The 24189-nt window shown below is 51.0% G+C and overlaps 1 protein-coding gene across 2 annotated transcripts in view; it reads left to right on the forward strand.

Annotated features, from left to right (window-relative positions):
* MAGIX (MAGI family member, X-linked) overlaps window positions 1–24189 on the forward strand; it is a 463247-nt gene that overhangs the window by 82301 nt on the left and 356757 nt on the right. For both annotated transcript variants that reach the window (XM_085629880.1, XM_085629879.1), the window contains exon 8: window positions 16241–16969. In XM_085629880.1, the coding sequence (XP_085486006.1) occupies window positions 16241–16969 (729 nt within the window). The remainder of the gene's footprint in view (window positions 1–16240; window positions 16970–24189) is intronic.

Genomic DNA, 24189 nt, shown 5'->3' on the forward strand with positions numbered 1-24189 from the left:
CAGATCCTACCAAATGCCCTCTGTCCGGTCATATCCTCCGACAATTCCGAGAGCCTCTGCCAGATGGCTCTGGTGTCTTTCGAGTGGGGAGGAGTCTCCGGAGAATTGAAGGTAGCCGTCCGAACATCCCAGCCCGTAGACTGCCTCCTGGGCAACGACCTTGAGAGTTCCCCGTGGGGGCAAGTAGAACGAAGAGCCCATCTCGAGATGATGGGCCTACCCGAATGGGTCTGCGCCACCACGCGCTCCATGACCGCGCGATTGCCTCTCTCCGAGGGCGTCGAGGCTCTCCCACTGAACACTGTCCCCGAGAAACGGGACACCCTACCAGAGACGGACAGCCCTCCTCCGGAAGGAGAAGAAGACACTAACCCGGGCGAGGGGTCGGAACCTTCCGCCCCTGAGGCACTGACTGAGCTCGGAGAACTCCCCGAGATGGCCCAGTGGCGCTGTGAGGGAGGTCCCTCCCGTGAAGAGTTCTGCCAAGAACAGGCCACCTGCCCTTCCCTCGTGGGACTCCGACAGCAAGCCGAAGCCCAGACCGCCGGTGACCGGTCCGGAACCCGCTGGGTATATTGGGACAATGGCCTCCTATACAGCGAACAAAAGTCAGCCGAGCTAGGCACAGCCCGAGTACTGGTAGTACCCCTGCGCTTCCGAAGCCTCCTCCTGGGCCTTGCCCACGATGTACCCTTGGCAGGACACTTAGGCCAAGACAAAACATATCAGCGGTTAGTTACCCACTTCTATTGGCCCAAGATGCAAGCAAATGTAGAGGTCCACTGTAAATCCTGCCTCACGTGCCAGGGCAGTGGGAAAAGTGGCGGAAAGCGCAAGGCTCCATTACAACCCTTTCCCGTTGTGAGTACCCCGTTTGAGCGGGTTGGCATCGACATCGTGGGACCCCTGGATCCGAAGACCGCCCAGGGCCACAGATTTATCCTCGTCCTGGTGGACCATGCCACCCGCTACCCCGAGGCCATTCCCCTCCGCACCATGACGGCTCCAGTGGTGGGCGGGCTCTCATGGGGATCTTCTCCCGTGTAGGATTCCCCCGCGAGGTTGTGAGTGATCGCGGCACTAACTTCATATCCCGCTACATGAAGTCCCTGTGGCAGCAGTGCGGAGTAACATATAAGTTCACGACCCCCTACCACCCCCAGGGCAACGGCCTGGTGGAACGCTTTAACAGAACCCTGAAGGGGATGATCCTGGGCCTCGAGGAGCCCCTGCGCCGAAGATGGGACGTCCTCCTCCCTTGCCTCCTGTTCGCGTACCGGGAAGTTCCCCAAAAGTCCCTGGGGTTCAGCCCATTCGAACTACTATACGGACACCCCGTCCGGGGGCCCCTGAGCCTGGTCAAAGAGGGCTGGGAGACAAGCCCCCGGGGGACCCCCCCTGATGTGTTCCGCTACATCCTGGCGCTCCGCAACCAGACCCGGAAGTTCAGAGAACTCGCAGAAGCTAACCTCGAGGCCAGTCAAGAAGAAATGAAGCGCTGGTATGACCAGAACGCAACTCTGGTCGAGTTCCAGCCGGGCCAGCAGGTTTGGGTCATGGCCCCGGTGAAACCCTGCTCCCTACAAGACAAATGGACTGGCCCCTTCAAGGTGATCGAGCGGAAGAGTCGGGTCACGTACCTGATCGATGTGCAGTCCCCGCGGAACCCCCTCCGGGTTCTCCACGTGAACCGTCTCAAGCCCCACTTTGTGAGAACGGAGTTGAGTTTGCTCCTGGCCACCGACGATGGAGCGGAAGAAGACACTGAACCCCTGCCCGACCCCCTGTGCGCTAAAGAAATAGATGGCTCCGTGGAGGAAGTGAAACTGTCGACCACCCTCACCCCCCAACAGTCCGACGACTGTCGCCAGCTGCTCAGACAATTTGCAGACCTCTTCTCCCTAATCCCAAGGGTCACCGACTGGTGTGTCCACGACGTGGACACCGGCGACAGCCCACCTGTGAGACACCGAGCCTACCGGGTGCCTGACCGGGTCCGCACCTGCATCAAGACCGAAGTACAGAAGATGTTGACCCTGGGAGTGATCGAACCCTCCGATAGCCCCTGGGCCAGCCCGGTAGTCCTGGTCCCGAAAGCGGCCGCCCCTGGGGTCGCCCCCGAACTAAGATTCTGTGTGGACTACCGGGGGCTCAATGCGGTCACCCGAGCGGACGCCCATCCTATCCCCCGCGCCGACGAGCTCATCGACCGCCTTGGGGCCCCTCGTTTCCTCAGCACCTTCGACCTGACCTGCGGGTACTGGCAGATTGCGCTCACGGAGGGAGCAAAGGAACGCTCCGCCTTCTCCACACCCGATGGACACTACCGCTTCAGGGTCATGCCGTTCGGAATGAAAAACGTCCCGGCCACCTTCCAGCGGTTGGTAAACAAGGTCTTGGCTGGACTCGAGGAGTTCAGCGCAGCGTACCTTGACGACATAGCAGTATTCAGCTCTCAATGGCACGAGCATCTCCAGCACCTCCGGCACGTACTGCTGGCCCTGCGCCAAGCCGGCCTAACCGTGGAGGCCAGCAAATGTCAGCTCGGGCAAGGCTCCGTGGTCTATCTGGGGCATCAGGTGGGCAGCGGGCAGGTCGCCCCCCTCCAACCAAAGATCGACGCCATCAAGTCCTGGGAGCCCCCCACCACTCAGACGGAAGTCTGGGCCTTCCTGGGCCTCACAGGATACTACCGGAGGTTCATTAAAAACTATAGTAGCCTCGCAGGGCCCCTCACGGAGTTGACCTCCAAAAAGCTCCCGAAGAAGGTGCAGTGGACCCCCCGTGCCAGCAAGCGTTCGACGCCTTGAAAACCGCCATGTGCACCGCCCCAGTACTCAAGGCCCCCGACTACTCCCAGGAGTTTGTGGTCCAGACCGACGCATCCGAACACGGCATCGGGGCCGTCCTCTCGCAGTTCAACGACAAGGGCATAGATCAGCCTATAGCCTTCATCAGCCGAAGGCTACTGCCTCGAGAACAGCGTTGGAGTACCATAGAACGAGAGACCTTCGCCGTAGTTTGGGCCCTCAAGAAACTACGGCCTTACTTGTTCGGAACCCACTTCCGAGTGCAGACGGACCACCGGCCCTTGCGGTGGCTGATGCAGATGAGAGGAGAGAACCCCAAGCTATTACGATGGTCAATCTCCCTCCAAGGGATGGACTTCACTGTCGAGCATCGCCCCGGGACGGATCATGCCAACACCGACGGCCTGTCCCGATTCTTCTGCTTCAGCGAGGAGAACCCCCCAGTGGATGGGTAGTTCTCCACGCCTTTCAGCTGGGGGGGACGCGTGTGAGACCGGCCTCACGGCGTAGGCCCTCCCGATCATCCAGCCAACCTGCAACCACCCCCAAGACACGGCATCTCCGACTCCGGCCGCCCCAGCCACACAGACCCGAGGGCCGGCCAGAGCCCCCGCCAGACTCGACACCCTACCACGCATGTCCGACCAAGGGAGCGGGAACCCCCCGAGCCAGACCGAGAGGCGCCAGCCCAGTCACACCTCGGATCGCCTTCCCCCGGGAGGGCTCGATCGGCCACCAGGCCCCTGTGGCGCAGGCGCCTCACCTGCCGAGCGTCTGGGGTCCCTCCCAGACCCACCTGAAAAGACCAAAGGAGCGAGCGGCAGGAAATCCCGCCGAACCCCCTCAGTCACCAAGACCCCTCTCTGCGAGGACTCCGGACTTCAAAGGGCATGGGGAGTATAATAAGGGGTGCCGGAGGGACGAATGGCAGAGCAGACCTGGAACCATCGGAGCCCCGCTGACGCTGTCGCGGCTCCCGAACACGAACCACCTAGGCCTGCTGAGTGACTCGCGGCCTCCAACCGTTGAACCATCTGAGCCCTGCTGACGCGGTCGCGGCTCCCGAACTCCGAACCACCGGTGCCTGCTGAGTGACTCGCGGCCCCCGACCATTGCACCACCTGAGCCCTGCTGACGAGGTCGCGGCTCCCGAACTCTGAACTACCTGTGCCTGCTGAGTGACTCGCGGCTCTCCCCTCAAGGAAGATTGGCAAGAGATCGCCAAGAGAAACAACACCCTCCAGCTCGAGGATTGTGAGCTGTCCGCAGGGTACTTTGCCGAGACACTATATTCAAAGACTGTCCCGCTACCCCCATTCCCCTACCACCGATTTGTAGTCTCTTGTGGCACTGATGTACTACTTGCAAATTGGATCATAAAGATCCCTTGAACCCTTCGATAAAAGAACCTATCGTCTTACGAAGAAACACGTGTGGTGTCCCTCTGTTCGTAGTGTAAGCTCAGGGTGTGCGCGCCTGGTTCGGCCTACTTGGGAGAGGTGGGTCAAAGGGGTGGGCAAGACGTGTATCGAGCCCCTCTCCGGCGAACGCCTTTCCAACACCACCCATGAGAGGCCATTCAAAATGGAACCCTAGGTCTGCTACTACAGCCTGTGTAAGATGGTGCTTGCACCACTTACCTTAGATATAGGTTCACTATATCTACACATATCACTACACTTAAAACTTTGTAAGTCACCCCTCTCTCAGGCCCTATCAATCCTGAAGGCAGGGTGCTGGGTTTTATGTGAGAGGGTGCCCATGCATGAGCAGAGCCCCTCTGCAGCCTTCAGAGACCATTATCCCGGCTGTACGTGATACTACCAGACATATAGGTAGAGATGCATAATAACCTCGTGGTAAATGCTATCTCGAAAACGACTGTAACGAAGTATGTCGTGTTTGGTGTCAAACACCTTGGAATCATACCTCCACACCAGAGGTAAGATTCCTCCCCTGAGAACCAAGGTTCTGGGGGTACCTAAGTCTACCGGTACCAACTTTCTCGAGCCTTACAGCACAAAATGGATGCTGCCAGCCACAGACACAAGTCTGCCCTCCTGCTGCTGAGCCAAGCTCGAGCAGGGGAAGGCAGCAGAATAGGTATCCTGTCATAGGGAGGTGTGACCACCTCCCAGACAGGATTTAGTGTATTGGGGCTGGGTGGGTGCACTATCTCAGTGCTAGAAAGTCTGGCTCAGGGGCACATTTGGTGTCCCTGTGCACAGTCCATCTCAAACCAGTTCAGGGAGCCGTTGACTCCCGCTCTGGCGCGAAACTGGACAAAGGACATGGGAGTAGCCAACCCCTGTCCTGTCCCTCCCAGAGGAGGGTCCCTAGAATGTGTCCAACCCTCTCCAGTGGGTATAAAATGGGTTACCTGGCTACAGTACATCAGATTTTACGTGGACAAGATTCTACAAGAAGATACAACTATGCTTTGACCATCTGGACATGCTGGACTTCGCTGGACCTCCCTTGGGCTTGACTTCATCTTCTCTTGCTGTCCCCAGTCTCGCCACTCTCCGTGATCCATACAGGCTCCGTGCAGGACCCTGTGGACCTCCAAGACCACAGAAGTATCTCCCTTGGAGTGAAGGAGTCACTCCCCTGTAAACGCAGGCACCGTAACGCATCTGACTGTTTGCTGATCCTGAGCTCCTGTGGACTCCGAAGGCTCCAGCAACACAGGAGGTGGGTTTCTAAAGGTCTCTGAGGTTGAGCTGCCCTCTTACCCAGTTTGAGGCAGATATCCCCATGGGAACTGCATAACCTGTACCCCTGTGCACCCTGTTCACTTGCAGCTGTATATGCTTGTTGTTGTGCAACAATTCCGTGTATTGGGCTATTTGTAGCCCTGACCCTAGCGCATCTTTTCTGAGAAGAATAGCGGCATCCTTGTACTCTGTACCCTTCTAGCTGGTATTCTGTGAAACCGCCTGAGGTCCCCTCGCGACTCCTGTGCCTCTGGCCTGTGGGTCCATTTGAGGGTTAACTTTGCGTTATTTGGGCTCCCCTGGTTTGTCAAGGCCTGCCCTGACTCCCCTTGCTGTTGTGAGTCTCCTGGTCCTTGCTGGGCCAGGTCGACAACAAATTTGACCATCTACGTTGCTTGCCGCTGCCAAGGCTTGTTGGTGCTCCCGCCGGACACCGAGCCCTCACCACTCGACATCCTTCGTGGGACAGCTCATATCCGGCTCCTGGTCATCCAAGACATCTCCTGGTCTGCACGGCTGAAGAGTCAAGACCACCGTCAACACACCTGAAGCACCCGACATCGGTGGGCATTCGTCTACCGAGCCCCTGGTCTCTCCAAAGTGACCCAGATTCCGTCCCCTCTGCTTTCAGGTTCTTTTCATCTAGAATCCACGTTTGGATTCCACCGGACACTTTTCTTACTTCCAGCAGCAGCATTTCTTTGTCGACACCCATAGAGAACGACAAGGGTTTCCGACGCCACTTCGTGCCTATGCACCCGGCTCCTCTGGGATAGGTAAGTCTGGTACAAAGGAATCCACGAGTGGGGTGGCTCTTCAACCTTCTAAGTTCCAAGGGTTGTCTTCCTAATCTGCTCGGAAGGGTCCTTAATCTCTAAATTTCCAACCGCGACTTTCCCATTGAATTGTACGGAGCACGCGGTCGTGTTCTCACTCTGCACCCGTTCTCCATGGGGTCCCGATTCTCTCACCTTGGGTGGTTCTCTGGGGTCCCAGCAATTCTACACCTTCTAGACTAGGTCTATTCCCGAGTCGTGGTTCTTATACCACTTATTTAGTATATGGTTTGATCTCCCCCTGGAGCCACTGTGTATTGAGCTACTTACGTTTGATTCTTTGCAACTGCATTATTTGATTTGTGTTCTATCCTCGTGTAGAGGATACTAGAGAGTGTTATAGATAATAAATACATATTTTTGTAACTACTGTGTGGTTTCCCTTTCATTTAACCAATACTATAAGGTTGCATTCTGGTAAACCAAGCTGCTTTACATTCCTCTGAGACTTAGCCTGAAGGCTGCTCTCCATAGCTACCACTAGGATAGCTTTCAATAAAGGTTGTCTTTAACCTATCACCATAAGGGGTTGTTTGGACTGGTACAAGGTGCCCACTAGAACTAGTGGACAACATATACCAGGCCAACTTCTCACAGCGGGTGCGCAGGTTAAGAGCAGGGGGGCGCTATTACAGGGCTATGGCACCTGCCCTGTGGAATTCTATTCCTCTTGCTGCCCGGGGCACGCAAGATTGGGCTTTCATAAAAATTATCAAAACGTGGCATTTCTCCCACCTCTAGTTTAACTCTCTCCACTGTATGCTCCTGTTAGTTTAGCGCGGGGACGCCCTGTTGCGGGGGCAGCCATGCGCTTTATAAGAACAGATAACATAACATAACATTACTACGGGGAACGACCCTCTGCCCGGGGCGATCCAGCCAGCGATAGACAGAGCGGGTGGCTTCACTCATATCAGTCCAGAGGATTGGCCCGGTCCCTTCCAGCGTCTCCATCACTTGCTCCTTGTTCATTGGATCCCATTCACTCACAACCGTAGGGCCCTGTATTCGATCGCTCTTTGTATAAGGGATCAAAAGATGAAATTGTATGAGATGATGGTCTAACCGGGCCCATGGTTCAATGATGCAGCTACCCACAGAGCACTCAGAGGTCCACACGCAATCAAGAACGTGGCCCTTCTGATGCGCAGCTTTATTTATATGTTGCGCCGGATTGGGGGAGGTCATGAGCTCCACAAGTTGTTGCTTTTTTTTCGGTAGAGTGAATATCATATGCCCAATGTAGGAGAGTAGGATCTGCTTCACATTCGTACTCCCACTTTTTGCTGGTGTTTCACTGTTTTTCGACCTTAGTCTGGCTGTGGCCCTGCTAATCAGGACCACAGCCTAGCTGCCTCCTCTCTAAAATGGTTTCCATGTACATTAGGTACATATCTAATTGGATTCTGGAGTGCTTTATAAGCCCCTAGTATATGTATACTATGTACCTAGGGCATAGGTACCTCAGAGGCCTACCAGGGGCTGAAGCATGTATTATGCCACCCCTGGGAAGCACTCCAAAATGACACCACAGGACTGCTACTGCAGCCTGGGTAAGGTGGTGCTTGCACCCCTTACAGTGGTATAGGCTACCTATATCACTACCCTTGCACACACATATAAAACCTATAAGTCACTCTTATGGCAGGCCTTAACAATCCTGATGGCAGAGTGCTTGGTTTTTATGTGAGAGGGTGCCCCTGCATGAGCGGAGCCCCTCTGCAGCATTCGGAGTACCTCCTTTGATGCTGTTTGCAGCCTGACCATATACTCTTAAGGGCATTATAACCTAGCGGTAAATGCTAACTTTGGGATGGCTGCACGGAAACATGTGTTTGGTGTCAAATGCTTTGGAATACTACCCCCTCACCAGTTCTGGCGGCGGGGGTAGCATTCCACCCTTCTAGAGGGAGAGACATGTTCACACTGGTCTAACCCGGTAGGACTTTCTACAGCCCTGGCATCACAAAATGGATGCTTCTGCCACAGACACGGGTCTGGCCTCCTGCTGCTGACCGAAACTCCGGCAGGGGAAGCCTGGACAATAGGTTTCCTGTCGCAGGGAGGTGTAACCACCTCCCCAGACAGGCAGATGTGTATTGGGGCTGGGCCGGAGCACTCTCTGGTGCTTTGAAGTCTTGCACTGGGGGCACACTTGGTGTTCCTGTGCATAGTCCAGTTCAAACCGGTTGCAGGGGCTACCTGCCCCTGCTCTGGTGCGAAACTGGGCAAAGGAAATGCGTGTAACCACCCCTCTTTCCAAACCCTCCCAACGGTGGGTCCCTAGAGTATGTCCAACCCCCAAACTTTGTATAAGTATGGGAACCCAGTCCTTGCGACTTTAGATTACCCTGGACGAAACTCTGCAACATATATCCTGGACCTTCGATGTTCTACTTTGCTTAGAAGACTGAAGAAATCTCCCCTGGGGTCAAGGAGTGACTCCCCTGCTTGGCAGGCACCAAAGAAGCAACTGACTGGTCTGCATCGCTGAAGCTCCCACCGGACACCGAAGTCTTTGCATCACCAGAGGTGGATTTCCGGACTTCCCCGAGGCTACCCTGAGTCCACAGCAAAGCTGAGACACGTGGCTATCATGAGTTACGTGGAACCCTGACCCCTGGACACCGTGAACTTTTGCAGCACCATCATCTTCCTGGTCTTCCTCGAATTTATGCTTTGGGCTCCGAGTAGCCCCAGCCTTGGATATCTCCTGGACCGAAGATTTCTGGCCTCCACTCCACGAGTGACCCGTGGGCCAGGTTCCAGTGTGACTGCTCGAGACTCCTTTGCGATCGCTAGCCCATTGGCTAGTAGGTCCCCACAAAGGCAACTTCTCTTCTGATTGGGCTTTCCTGGTTGCTCCAGACGTGCCCCAACTTACCCTCGCTAGGTGAGTCCCACAGACCTTGCTGGTCTGCACCGCAGTCCTTCCTCTGATTTCCAGTGACTTGGTGTTGCCATGGTTTGTTGGGTCCAATCTGGTCGCCGACACCGCAGCACTCAACAGACTTTGTGGGACAGCTCGAATCCGGCTCGTGGACTTCGTCGACACCTCCTGGGCCTCGTGGCTGAAGAGTCAAGACACCCGTCAACTCACCTGAAGCACCCGACATCTGTGGGCATTGGTCCATCCTGCCCACGGTCACTGGTAAGTGACCCAGAGTCTGTCCCCTCTGCTTTCAGGTTCCTTCCATCCTAGATCCAGGCTTGAATCGCTTCGGACACTTCTCCTCTTCACGGCAGCAGCACTTCATCGCCAGCTACTATTGAAATCGATGACGCGACCTGAGAACAAAAGACACCTATGCACCCGGCTTCCCTGGGTAAGGTAACACGAGTACTCCGGTGCTCCCATGGGTGCTAGCCCTAGAACTTCCTAAGTCCAAAAGGGTTTGGTCCTGACTCGATTCTAAGTGTCCCTAATCTTTAAATTTCCAACCGCGACATTGCCCATAGAAGCTAACGGGAACCCGCGGTTGTGTTTACACACTGCACACGGCCCCCGTGGGTTTCCTGCGTCACTACCTTGGGTGGTTCCTTGGGTTCCCAGCGATTCTACAGGCTCTAGGCCTTGTGTCTAGTTCAGTCATGGTTCTTATACCACTTTATTGGTATATGGTTTGGTATGCCCCTAGGGCCCAAACGTGTATTTGTGCTATTACTGTTGATTGCTAACTTGTAAAATCAGTACTTCGAACTCCAGTCTCAGAAAGAGACTAGAGGGGTGTGTTTTATCTTAAATACATATATTTTAAATATATACCTGGTGTGTTTGTCCTTTCATTTGATCATTCAAGAGATTATAGACTGGTAAAACAAGCTGCTTTACATTCCTTTAAGACTTAGCCTGAAGGCTGCTCTCCATAGCTACCACTAGGATAGCTTTCACTAAAGGTTGTCTTTAACCTATCACCATAAGGGGTTGTTTGGACTGATACAGGGTGCCCACTATAACTAGCGGACAGCATATATCAGGCCACCTTCTCACATTGGTGTGCAGCGTGTGGGATTCCAGCTTGCTATTGTTTTACCAGATAAGCTCAGTTGAATTGATCAACTGAAAACCACTAAAGGTACCTTAGGTACATATAATATCAAGTTTAGTTACTGTAAGTTCTACTGAACTTAGAGTTGTGTGTTAAGGGATAGCACACCCTTTCTACAACTCAAGAGAGTTTAGTAGGCCACACTAGTGTAGGTAGTGCGATACACCACACCACATTAGTAATGTCCAATCAGCCAGGAACCAGTGGGTCCCTGCCAGCAGCCAGTGAGCTCCTTCCTAATAAATATGAGGATCTCTCCTTTGATCAGCTAAGGGCCTTATGTACCATTAGGAAGCTGAAGACAGGCAAAAGTCCATCCACCCAGCATCTCATAAAGATATTTAAGCTGGATGATATCTCAGGGCCTAGTGGGCCTGATGGGGTAGGCAGTGTGGGTGGGGCAGCAGCTGAGGGTGGGCCTAGGGGTGGATACTCCCCTGACCCACCTCTCCTGCTGACCAGACTGGTGACAATGATCAGGATCTGGTGAACACAGATCTCCTGGATGAGGATGAGGAGGATGACAACAATGCTCCCTCCTTTATTCCTCCAGGAAGAGTTGAAAGTAGGGCTAGAAGGGATAGATCTCTCTCAAGGGGATCTGTCCAGTCTAACTCCTCTATAGGGACCTCTGTCTCTTCTCACAGAGGGAGGGAAACCTCCCAGGAGAGGAGAGAGAGACTGCTGAGGTATGAGCAAGACAAGTTCAACCTCAGAAAGCAGCAGATGGCCTTAGATAGGGAAGCCCTAGAGCTCTACAGAGCTAGTCAAAAGGAGGGACTAGAGTCCCTTGGTGGCAGCAATTTCCCTAGAGATAGGGAGAGGTCTTATGACCTTAGAAACCTAAGTAAGATTGTCCCTTCCTACCAGAGTGGGGATGACATCCACAAATGGATAACTGCCTTGGAGAGGGCCTGTAAAGTACAGAAGGTCCCTCAAGGTCTGTGGGAAGCAATCCTATGGCTCTCCTTTGCAGACAAAGGTAGAGATAAGCTCCTCACTGTAAGAGAAGAGGATGCTGATGATTACAAAGTCTTGAAAAGTGCACTGATAGATGGGTTTGGCCTAACCACTGAACAATACAGGTTAAAGTTCAGAGATACCCAAAAAGCACAAAATCAAGACTGGGTTGACTTTGTTGACTGTGCTGCTAATGCTCTGGAAGGTTGGTTATTGGGCAGTAAAGTGTGTGACTTCATAGGATTGTACAATCTGATAATGAGGGAGCAGATTCTTAATAACTGTCAAAATCAGCTGTTGCATCAGTACCTGGTAGACTCTGATCTGACCTCTCCCCAAGAATTGGGAAAGAAGGCAGACAAATGGGTCAGAACCAGGGTGAGGAAGAAGGTACAGAACCAAGGTGGTGACCCAAAGAAGCAGGATTCTAAGAACTCTGACAAGGGTGGGGACAAGGGTAAAGACTAGAAGTCTTCTCAAGGGCCCCAAAAATCTTCTTTTAATGGGGAGTCACAGTCAAACAAGGGAAAAGGCCAAAATAAACCTTGGTGCAAAATCTGTAAACAGAAAACTCACTGGACCAGTGACTGCACCAAGTCCAAAGAATCTACTCCAGGCACCATTGCCCCTAAGGCAACTGTTCCCCCTAGTACAGCTACAATAGGTGGTGGCAATGTGCAGAATAAGGGTGTAGTAGGGTTGACCCTGGGTTCTGAGATGGACTCTGGCCTAGTCAGAGTTACAACTCAGGCTGTGCTTGTCTGTGACGGGGGCATGGATATGTCCCACTTTGTGAGTCCCAGTAATCAGGGCAAATACAGACAACAGCCTTTGATAAATGGAGTAGAAGCTTGGGCATTCAGGGACACAGTACAAAGTGTCACAATTGTGGATCCTGGGCAGATTATACTTGGTGAAATATACCAAGTGACCAATGCTAGCAATGTCAGAACAGACCATTCTCTCGCAGTTGTTAACTTCTCCTGGGGAGGGGTAACTGGCCTTAAGAAGGTTGTGGTAAGTGCAGACCTACCAGTGCAGTGCTTGCTTGGCAATGATCTAGAGACTTCAGCTTGGGCTGAAGTGGAGCTCAGGACACATTCAGAAATGTTAGGGATCCCTGCTCATGTCTTTGCTGTGACTAGGTCACAGGCCAAAATGTCTAAAACTGGACAGGCCCTGGATTCTGGAATAATGGACCAGGTGCCTCACAAGAGGAGGAGCAGTAGGGTTAAGGCAGAGCCTTCCCACCTGACTCAGAATGCTGATCGGTCTCCTCAGGGAGATGATCTTGAGCCTGAAGAAGGAACTGTCCCAGAGGAGCTTGAACATGACCAGGTTGAGTTCTTGGCTACAGGGGGACCTTCCAGGTCTGATCTGAGCCAGGAGCAGAAAACCTGCCCCTCTCTTGAACCCCTCAGAAAGCAAGCTGCTGATGAGGCTGCTGGGAATGCTAGTGGCACCCATAAAGTTTATTGGGATGATGGACTCCTTTACTCAGAGAGTAGAGACCCCAAGCCTGGTTCATCCAGGAGAGTGGTTATACCTCTGAAGTTTAGGGGCTTCCTATTGACACTAGCCCATGATATTCCCCTAGCAGGACACCTAGGCCAGAACAAGACTTGGGACAGAATTGTCCCTCACTTTCACTGGCACCACATGTCTGAAGACACAAAGGCGTTTTGTCGCTCCTGTGTAACCTGCCAAGCCAGTGGCAAAGCAGGTGGCACTACAAAGGCCCACCCCCTGATACCACCTGTGGTGGGGGTGCCCTTTGAAAGGGTAGGGATTGGCATTATTGGTCCCATGGATCCCCAAACAGCATCTGGGCACAGATTTATACTGGTGGATCACGCCACCAGGTACCCAGACGCAATTTCCCTAAGGACCACCACTGTACCTGTGGTGGCAAGAGCTCTCTTGAGTGTGTTCTCAAGAGTAGGCATTCCTAAGGAGGTAGTATCTGACAGGGGTGCAAACTTCATGTCTAGTTACTTGACTGCTATTCCAGATGCTGCACCTTAGAATTAAAATACGACATTCCCAGCAAAAATGATTTTCTTTTTTGGATCCATTTCACAGGGTGCGCAAATAAAAGAAAGTAGAGGAAAGAGAGTGAGAACCCCATCCTGAAGTCAAGGTTTTCAGTAAGAGAAGAACTGCCAGACAGAAATAGAGGGAGGAATGAAAGAGTGGGGAGGGGGGCAGCTGAAGCGGTAGAGCAGAAGCGGACACTGTATTTTCCTTCTCTAAGTAAGAAGGAAAAGACAGAGTCCTGTTACTTCTCTGCCGCCCGTCCTCGAACGCCAGGAAACGCCGAGCTTGAGGGGTGAGGAGGAGGGGAAAGAGTGGGGGGGGGGCAGCTGAAGCGGCAGAGCAGAAGCAGACACTGTATTTTTCTTCTAGTAAGAAGGAAAAGACAGAGTGCTGTTACTTCTCTGCCGCCCGTGAACCATGTGAAATGCAAGCAGGAACAACATTGTTACGTTAACGCTTTTACTCACCGGACTTGAAACGCCGATCCAGCAGCAAGGAAGAGGCGACCCCACATCCCGCTCCGACCGCGCACAAAATGGACGAATCTTCCGAAGCTAAAAAAAAAAAACCACGCCCACCACATGTAAAAGGGGCGGTAAGGGTCGGAGCTTAAAAACACGAAAGGAGTGAAAAAACATGCCCCCGAATCGGAAAAAGACGGGGTTGTTTGGAGAGACAAAGCTCTTCTCCAATGGCTGACCAGCATTTAAGATGCCAGCCAATGGAGAAGAGGGAAGAAGAGGGGCGGGTTCAAGCCCCACTTCTGAAATCATTAAATCTCACGAGCGAGACTGCGCAAGCGCAGCCTTCACTAGCCGAGACCTAAAAAGCAGTCCCAGACATGGTGGTCTGCGGAGCCCAGCAGGCCACCATCCCTGGCAGTGCTAGCCATTCCAAATGGTGTCGCAAATAGCTCCTGTCTCATGACTATTAATGAGGTATGCAATTTGCGACCCCATTGGGAATCGCAAACAGTGTCTGAGACTCTGTTGTACATTCACTTTTGCGAGTCGCTAAATGCAATCATCGTACATCTGGCCCATTTTCTCATGTGAATAGGACCAAAGTTCGAAGGTGCAATCGTGGTATTACATATATAATCTATCGTAATAAAAACCGCATCGGCAAAAAGGATTACGTCCCAGAAGGGACCAAAGAGAAATCGTACAGTCAAATAAATAACATTCATTAAAATGATCGATACAGGCAAATTGAAATAGAAATTCTAATTTATAAATCAAGGGAGAAATGACTCGCAATTATTAATTTCATTACAAACACATTCCATGGATTTAAGATTCACCCATGAGACAAGTTTCAACTGCTATCTGACAACTTGTAATAGATAAGCATCTGTACCTTGGTCCCAGCCAGCATCTTTGAGACAGGAGGCGGCGAGGGCTGGTACCCATGACATGACTCAGTCACTCAGACTTTGCGCCATATAAACAGTCTGAGCCTCGCCCAAGCTCTCCGCGCCAAAACGCCCTCAAGGGGACCAGCCCAAAGCGGTACCTCAAGAATGCAATTTCCGTTCCAGTGGCCAAGGTTGGTTGAGATAATGTGGAACCCTCTGCCCAGGGACAACTTGATATGCAATTTTTGAGTTTGCCAGAAACATCGAAGGCGGAAACAGCAGTATTAATATGAGATGTTGTGTCTCTCCCTGGGACATAAGCGTGCTGTTGCTCCGATACTAACTTATGAATCAGAGAAGCTAAACCTGAAGCCAAGATCTTGGAATTTTTGTTTGCGTCTGCATTTATTGATGATATTGGACGATAAGAACCTCGGTCATCAATGGTCATCAATTGGGATATGCAATTCTTTACTTAAATCTTCAATATCTTGTCTAATTGATGGAAGTTTAGCCTGTTTATTAACTAATTTGGGAAATAATGTATCTAGAAACTTCTTCAACCAGAAGTCCCTTGCTTCTGGTTCTTGTATGGCCCTTTCCAAATAAAGTAGCAAACTGGAAACTTTATTTGTCATTCTCCAAAGATAAAACTTCAGAGTTAGCAATTTTAATGGTTAAAAAGCAAATGTGTGTGTGGTCTTACATCACTATTAGAAATAAAAAGATGTTTCCGACACTAGCAAATTTTATTCAAAGGTTCATAATTTAGATACAAGGGAAGTGGCTCTCACATAGGAAGGGGAGGGTGTGGGACGCCCACCTGTTCATTATCCCACTCACCAAACAGATTACAGGGTTTAATAGAAATGAATGAACTGATTTACCCTTTTATCATATCTCATTTATCATCGTATAGGACCTTAAGCTGTCACACAACAATTCCATATAGTTAATTTTTCTTTTGTCTGAGTTTGTTTTATATGTTGACATGTTTCGACCCATCCCAATTTTTTTTCATTTGGTCTTCTTCAGGGCTAAAGTGGCATTGACATTGACTTCTAGCATGCAATCATTTCCTGGATGGTTAAAGGAATGTTTGTTTTGTCATTTTGTTATAGAGAAGCTGTTGCTTGTGGAAGAAGGATGGTACGCTTTAAATTAAAAAAGCAGACACCTAACAGATACGTTAATTTCCCTGCAACTGCGTATTGCATTTGAATGCATTGAGACAAATATGTTTCTCCAGTTGATGCCATGTCCTAAATACACATATCAGTTTAATTATATTTTGTGTGTCTGATAACTTTGAATGCTTAGCCACTCAGGGCCCAGACAGGGCATACCTCCCACCTTCCTTTCAGCTCTCTCTGGGTCTCTGTCTCTGAGCGCTCATTCCTGGTCCCTTTAGACTCATTCCTTCTTCAGTTCCCTCTCAGGACTCTGCAGTGACTCTCCTTTCCATTCCTGACAGGAGACTTCCTGGTTGTGGTGCATGGAAACTGCATCGTGGAGTATTCGAAGGGAGAGCGGCTGACGTTGCACCCGGCTGTGCCCAGGGGTGATGCGGGGGACACCTCTGGATCCCAGGAGCAGCTGCACCCTCCCCTGCCCCCCTCCAGAGTCCCCGCCTGTGGGCAGGAAGCGGGAGCTGGGACTGAGGTAGAAAGTCCCAGAAAGAGACCCCTGGAGCCTTCTCAGCTTGAACCGAGGCACCCTCAAAGAACCGCGCCTGCTTTGTCCCCCACAAAGCCCACTGTGACTGCCCCCCATGTGGGGCCCCCCCGCCTGCCGCTGCCCAGTTACAGCGCCCTCACCTCTCGCCTGTCTGCCAAGGAAGAGCCCAGCCTTCCAAGGAAGCCAGTGGGGCAACAGAAGGTGGGCCATGAAGGAAGCAAGCCAACCTCAGACCACCCCACTGAGTGGAACCTCGACTCCCCAACAACTGCTGCCAGGCTGACCCCGGTGCCACTGGGCAGGAGCAGCCTCGGCTTGGGCTTCCAACTGACCGATGTGGGTCCTGCAGGGGGCGCTGCAGTGGGAGACATCTGGGACCGCCGGGCCTGCCCACTCCTGGCTGAAGGGGACAAGATTGTGAAGGCCAACGGGGCGGACCTGCGGCACCTCACCGCAGCGCAGGTGCAAGACGTCCTGCGCAAGCGCACCCTGGAAGGAGACATGGTCCTGCTGGTGCAGAGGCCAGGTAAGGGGCGTTCAGCAGAGAGGCCACTATAGGTATGAGCATGGGTACCCTGGAAGGAGACATGGTCCTGCTGATGCAGAGGCAAGGTAAGGGGCGTTCAGCAGAGAGGCCACTATAGTTATGAGGATGCGCACCCTGGAAGGAGACATGGTCCTACTGGTGAAGAGGCAAGGTAAGGGGCGTTCAGCAGAGAGGCCACTATAGGTATGAGCATGCGCACCCTGGAAGGAGACATGGTCCTACTGGTGAAGAGGCAAGGTAAGGAGCGTTCAGCAGAGAGGCCACTATAGGTATGAGTATGCGCACCCTGTAAGGAGACATGGTCCTGCTGGTACAGAGGCAAGGTAAGGGGCACTCAGCAGAGAGGCCACTAAAGTTATGAGCATGTGTACCCTGGAAGGATACATGGTCCTACTGGTGCAGAGGCAAGGTAAGGGGTGTTCAGCAGAGAGGCTAGGTATGAGCATGCATAGTTACAGATGGCTATAGGTGTGAGCTTGCGTACTACAGATGGTTATAGGTACGAACATATGTATACAGATCACTGTTGGTGTTCGCCACCGTGCCACTAAGGACCACTACAGGTGTAAATTGTGCCTACTACAGACTACTATAGATGTGAACATGTATTCTACAGACCACTGTAGGTGTACACTATGCTCTCTACCGACCACCATACCAACTGCAAACAACTCCACGAAAGGTGTACTCCGTGGCCACCACTGAACACTCTAGGTGACACATGCCCACTACAGAGCACTAAAGGTGTGTTCGCTCTCTGTAACAGACAACTGTAGGTGTACACCACTCTCACTACAGACCACTCTGGCTGTATACATGCCGACTAAAGATGACTGTAGGAGTACACCACTCTCACTGCAGACCACTCTAGCTGTATACATGCCCACTAAAGATGACTGTCGGTGTACACCACTCTCACTACAGACCACTCTGGCTGTATACATGCCCACTAAAGATGACTGTAGGAGTACACCACTCTCACTGCAGACCACTCTAGCTGTATACATGCCCACTAAAGATGACTGTAGGTGCACACCACTCTCACTACCGACCACTGTGGCTGTACACATGCCCGCTAAAGATGACTCTAGGTGTACACCACTCTCACTACACACCACTGTAGCTGTATACATGCCCACTAAAGATGACTGTAGCTGTACATCACTCTCACTACAGACCACTCTAGCTGTATACATGCCCAATAAAGATAACTGTAGGTGTACACCACTCTCACTACAGACCACTGTGGCTGTACACATGCCCACTAAACATGACTGTAGGTGTATACCACTCTCACTACAGACCACTGTGGCTGTATACATGCCCACTAAAGATGACTGTAGGTGTACACCACTCTCACTCCAGACCACTCTAGCTGTATACATGCCCAATAAAGATGACTGTAGGTGTACACCACTCTCACTACAGACCACTCTAGCTGTATACATACCCACTAAAGATGACTGTAGGTGTACACCACTCTCACTACAGACCACTGTGGCTGTACACATGCCCACTAAAGATGACTGTAGGTGTACGCCACTCTCACTACAGACCACTCCAGCTGTAATAATGCCCACTAAAGATGACTGTAGGTGTACACCACTCTCACTACAGACCACTCTAGCTGTACACATGCCCACTAAAGATGACTGTAGGTGTACACCACTCTCACTACAGACCACTGTGTCTGTATACATGCCCACTAAACATGACTGTAGCTGTACACCACTCTCTCTACAGACCACTGTGGCTGTACACATGCCCACTAAAGATGACTGTAGATGTACACCACTCTCACTACAGACCACTTTGGCTGTATGCATGCCCTATAAAGATGACTGTAGGTGTACACCACTCTCACTACAGACCACTCTAGCTGTATACATGCCCACTAAAGATGACTGTAGGTGTACACCACTCTCACTACAGACCACTCTAGCTGTATACATGCCCACTAAAGATGAATGTAGGTGTCCACAACTCTCACTACAGACCACTCTAGCCGCATACATGCCCACTAAAGATTACTGTAGGTGTACACAACTCTCACTACAGACCACTCTAGCTGTATACATGCCCACTAAAGATGACGGTAGGTGCACACCACTCTCACTACAGACCACTGTGGCTGTACACATGCCCATTAAAGATGACTGTAGGTGCACACCACTCTCACTACAGACCACTGTGGCTGTACACATGCCTACTAAAGATGACTGTAGGTGTACACCACTCTCTCTACAGACCACTGTGGCTGTATACATGCCCACTAAAGATGACTGTAGGTGTACACCACTCTCACTACAGACCACTCTAGCTGTATTCATGCCCACTAAAGATGACTGTAGGTGTACACTACTCTCACTACAGACCACTCGAGCTGTATACATGCCCACTAAAGATGACTGTAGGTGTACACTACTCTCACTACAGACCACTGTAGCCATATACATGCCCACTAAAGATGACTGTTGGTGTACACCACTCTCACTACAGACCCCTGTGGCTGGATACACGCCCACTAAAGATGAGTGTAGGTGCACACCACTCTCACTACAGACCACTGTGGCTGTACACATGCCCACTAAAGATAAGTGTAGGTGCACACCACTCTCACTGCAGACCACTCTAGCTATATAGATGCCCACTAAATATGACTGTAGGTGTACACCACTCTCACTACAGACCACTGGGGCTGTACACATGCCCACTAAAGATGACTGTAGGTGTACACCACTCTCACTACAGACCACTCTAGCTATATACATGCCCATTAAAGATGACTGTAGGTGCACACCACTCTCACTACAGACCACTGTGGCTGTACACATGCCCACTAAAGATGACTGTAGGTGTACACCACTCTCTCTACAGACCACTATGGCTGTATACATGCCCACTAAAGATGACTGTAGGCGTACACCACTCTCACTACAGACCACTCTAGCTGTATACATGCCCACTAAAGATGACTGTAGGTGTACACTACTCTAGGTACAGACCACTCTAGCTGTATACATGCCCACTAAAAATGACTGTAGGTGTACACCACTTTCTCTACAGACCACTGTGGCTGTACACATTCCCACTAAAGATGACTGTAGGTGTACACCACTCTCACTACAGACCACTCTAGCTGTATTCATGCCCACTAAAGATGACTGTAGGTGTACACCACTCTCACTACAGACCACTCTAGCCATATACATGCCCACTAAAGATGACTGTCGGTGTACACCACTCTCACTACAGACCACTGTGGCTGGATACATGGCCACTAAAGCTGACTGTAGGTGCACACCACTCTCACTACCGACCACTGTGGCTGTACACATGCGCGCTAAAGATGACTCTAGGCGTACACCACTCTCACTACACACCACTGTAGCTGTATACATGCCCTATAAAGATGACTGTAGGTGTACACCACTCTCACTACAGACCACTGTGACTGTATACATGCCCACTAAAGATGACTGTAGGTGTACACCACTCTCACTACAGACCACTCTAGCGGTATACATGCCCACTAAAGATGACTGTAGGTGTACACCACTCTCACTACAGACCACTGTGGCTGTACACATGCCCACTAAAGATGACTGTAGGTGTACACCACTCTCACTCCAGACCACTCTAGCTGTATACATGCCCACTAAAGCTGACTGTAGGCACACACCACTCTCACTACAGACCACTCTAGCTATATACATGCCCACTAAAGACGACTGTAGGTGTACACCACTCTCACTACAGACCACTGTGGCTGTACACATGCCCACTAAAGATGACTGTAGGTGTAGACCACTCTCTCGACAGACCACTGTGGCTGTACACCACTCTCACTACAGACCACTCTAGCTGGATACATGCCCACTAAAGATGACTGTAGGTGCACACCACTCTCACTATAGACCACAGTGGCTGTATACATGCCCACTAAAGATGACTGTAGGTGCACACCACTCTCTCTACAGACCACTGTGGTTGTACACATGCCCACTAAAGATGACTGTAGGTGTACACCACTCTCACTACAGACCACTGTAGCTGTACACATGCCCACTAAAGATGACTGTAGGTGTACACCACTCTCACTACAGACCACTCTAGCTGTACACATGCCCATTAAAGATGACCGTAGGTGTACACCACTCTCACTACAGACCACTGTGGCTGTACACATGCCCACTAAAGATGACTGTAGGTGTACGCCACTCACACTACAGACCACTCTGGCTGTATACATGCCCACTAAGGATGACTGTAGGTGTACACCACTCTCACTACAGACTAGGGGTGGGCGGAATTTGCGAAATTCACTTTCGCAAACTATTGCGAAAATGTTAAAAATCTCTGCAAACACGCGGAAATATCGCGAAGACGCAGAAGTTTTTTTCCCGCCCGTTCGTGGTATTTTCTGCATGATCGCGGCTCGCCAACTTACCCATGCGGTTGCTCACGGGTACGAGATCTCAATCATTACATACTCTTGCGGTGCATGATCGCGAGAAGAAAGACGTGATCGCGCGACGAATGACGTGATCGCGTGACAAATGACGTTAACACGGGCGCGAACTGTCGCGAGACAGCGCAAATGGCTACGAACAATCCAACATCTTGTGGAGAACGCGACCGGATCGGGAAAACTTGTCGGCGAACGCGGGGATTCAGGTAAGGCGATCGCGCGCACACGAGAATGTAGTTTTTTTACAGCACGAGCGGAGCGGAATTTTAGCCCAGGCCTACTACAGACCACTGTGGCTGTATACATGCCCACTAAAGATGACTGTAGCTGTACACCACTCTCACTACAGACCACTCTAGCTGTATACATGCCCAATAAAGATAACGGTAGGTGCACACCACTCTCACTACAGACCACTGTGGCTGTACACATGCCCACTAAAGATGACTGTAGGTGTACACCACTGTCACTACAGACCACTCTAGCTGTATAAATACCCACTAAAGATGACTGTAGGTGTACACCACTGTCACTACAGACCACTGTGGCTGTATACATGCCCACTAAAGATGACTGTAGGTGTACGCCACTGTCACTACAGACCACTGTGGCTGTACACATGCCCACTAAAGATGACTTTAGGTGTACGCCACTGTTACTTCAGACCACTGTGGCTGTATACATGCCCACTAAAGATGACTGTAGGTGTACGCCACTGTCACTACAGACCACTGTGGCTGTACACATGCCCACTAAAGATGACTGTAGGTGTACACCACTCTCACTACAGACCACTCTATCTGTATAAATACCCACTAAAGATGACTGTAGGTGTACACCACTCTCACTACAGACCACTCTAGCTCTATACATACCCACTAAAGATGACTGTAGGTGTACACCACTCTCACTACAGACCACTGTGGCTGTACATATGCCCACTAAAGATGACTGTAGGTGTACGCCACTCTCACTACAGAACACTCCAGCTGTATACATGCCCACTAAAGATGACAGTAGGTGTACACCACTCTCACTACAGACCACTCTAGCTGTATACATGCCCACTAAAGATGACTGTAGGTGTACACCACTCTCACTACAGACCACTGTGGCTGTACACATGCCCACTAAAGATGACTGTAGGTGTACACCACTCTTACTACAGACCACTCTAGCTGTACACATGCCCACTAAAGATGACTGTATGTGTACACCACTCTCACTACAGACCACTGTGTCTGTATACATGCCCACTAAAGATGACTGTAGTTGTACATTACTCTCTCTACAGACCACTGTGGCTGTACACATGCCCACTAAAGATGACTGTAGGTGTACACCACTCTCACTACAGAACACTGTGGCTGTACACCACTCTTACTATAGGCTACTCTAGCTGTATACATGCCCTCTAAAGATGACGGTAGGTGTACACCAATTTCTCACTACAGACCACTCTAGCTATATACATGCCCACTAAAGATGACTGTAGGTGTACACCACTCTCACTACAGACCACTGTGGCTGTACACATGCCCACTAAAGATGACTCTAGGTGTGCACCACTCTCACTACAGACCACTGTGGCTGTACACATGCCCACTAAAGATGACTGTAGGTGTACACCACTCTCACTACAGACCACTCTAGCTATATAGATGCCCACTAAAGATGACTGTAGGTGTACACCACTCTCACTACAGACCACTCTAGCCGTATACATGCCCACTAAAGATGACTGTAGGTGCACACCACTCTCACTACAGACCACTCTAGCTGTATACATGCCCACTAAAGATAACGGTAGGTGCACACCACTCTCACTACAGACCACTGTAGCTGTACACATGCCCATTAAAGATGACTGTAGGTGCACACCACTCTCACTACAGACCACTGTGGCTGTACACATGCCCACTAAAGATGACTGAGGTGTACACCACTCTCTCTACAGACCACTCCAGCTGTATACATGCCCACTAAAGATGACAGTAGGTGTACACCACTCTCACTACAGACCACTCTAGCTGTATACATGCCCACTAAAGATGACTGTAGGTGTACACCACTCTCACTACAGACCACTGTGGCTGTACACATGCCCACTAAAGATGACTGTAGGTGTACACCACTCTCACTACAGACCACTCTAGCTGTACACATGCCCACTAAAGATGACTGTATGTGTACACCACTCTCACTACAGACCACTGTGTCTGTATACATGCCCACTAAAGATGACTGTAGTTGTACACCACTCTCTCTACAGACCACTGTGGCTGTACACATGCCCACTAAAGATGACTGTAGGTGTACACCACTCTCACTACAGAACACTGTGGCTGTACACTACTCTTACTATAGGCTACTCTAGCTGTATACATGCCCTCTAAAGATGACGGTAGGTATACACCAATTTCTCACTACAGACCACTCTAGCTATATACATGCCCACTAAAGATGACTGTAGGTGTACACCACTCTCACTACAGACCACTGTGGCTGTACACATGCCCACTAAAGATGACTCTAGGTGTGCACCACTCTCACTACAGACCACTGTGGCTGTACACATGCCCACTAAAGATGACTGTAGGTGTACACCACTCTCACTACAGACCACTCTAGCTATATAGATGCCCACTAAAGATGACTGTAGGTGTACACCACTCTCACTACAGACCACTCTAGCCGTATACATGCCCACTAAAGATGACTGTAGGTG

This window comes from Triturus cristatus, chromosome 10 (genome assembly GCF_964204655.1).
Source record: "Triturus cristatus chromosome 10, aTriCri1.1, whole genome shotgun sequence".
Classification (NCBI taxonomy): Eukaryota; Metazoa; Chordata; class Amphibia; order Caudata; family Salamandridae; genus Triturus; species Triturus cristatus.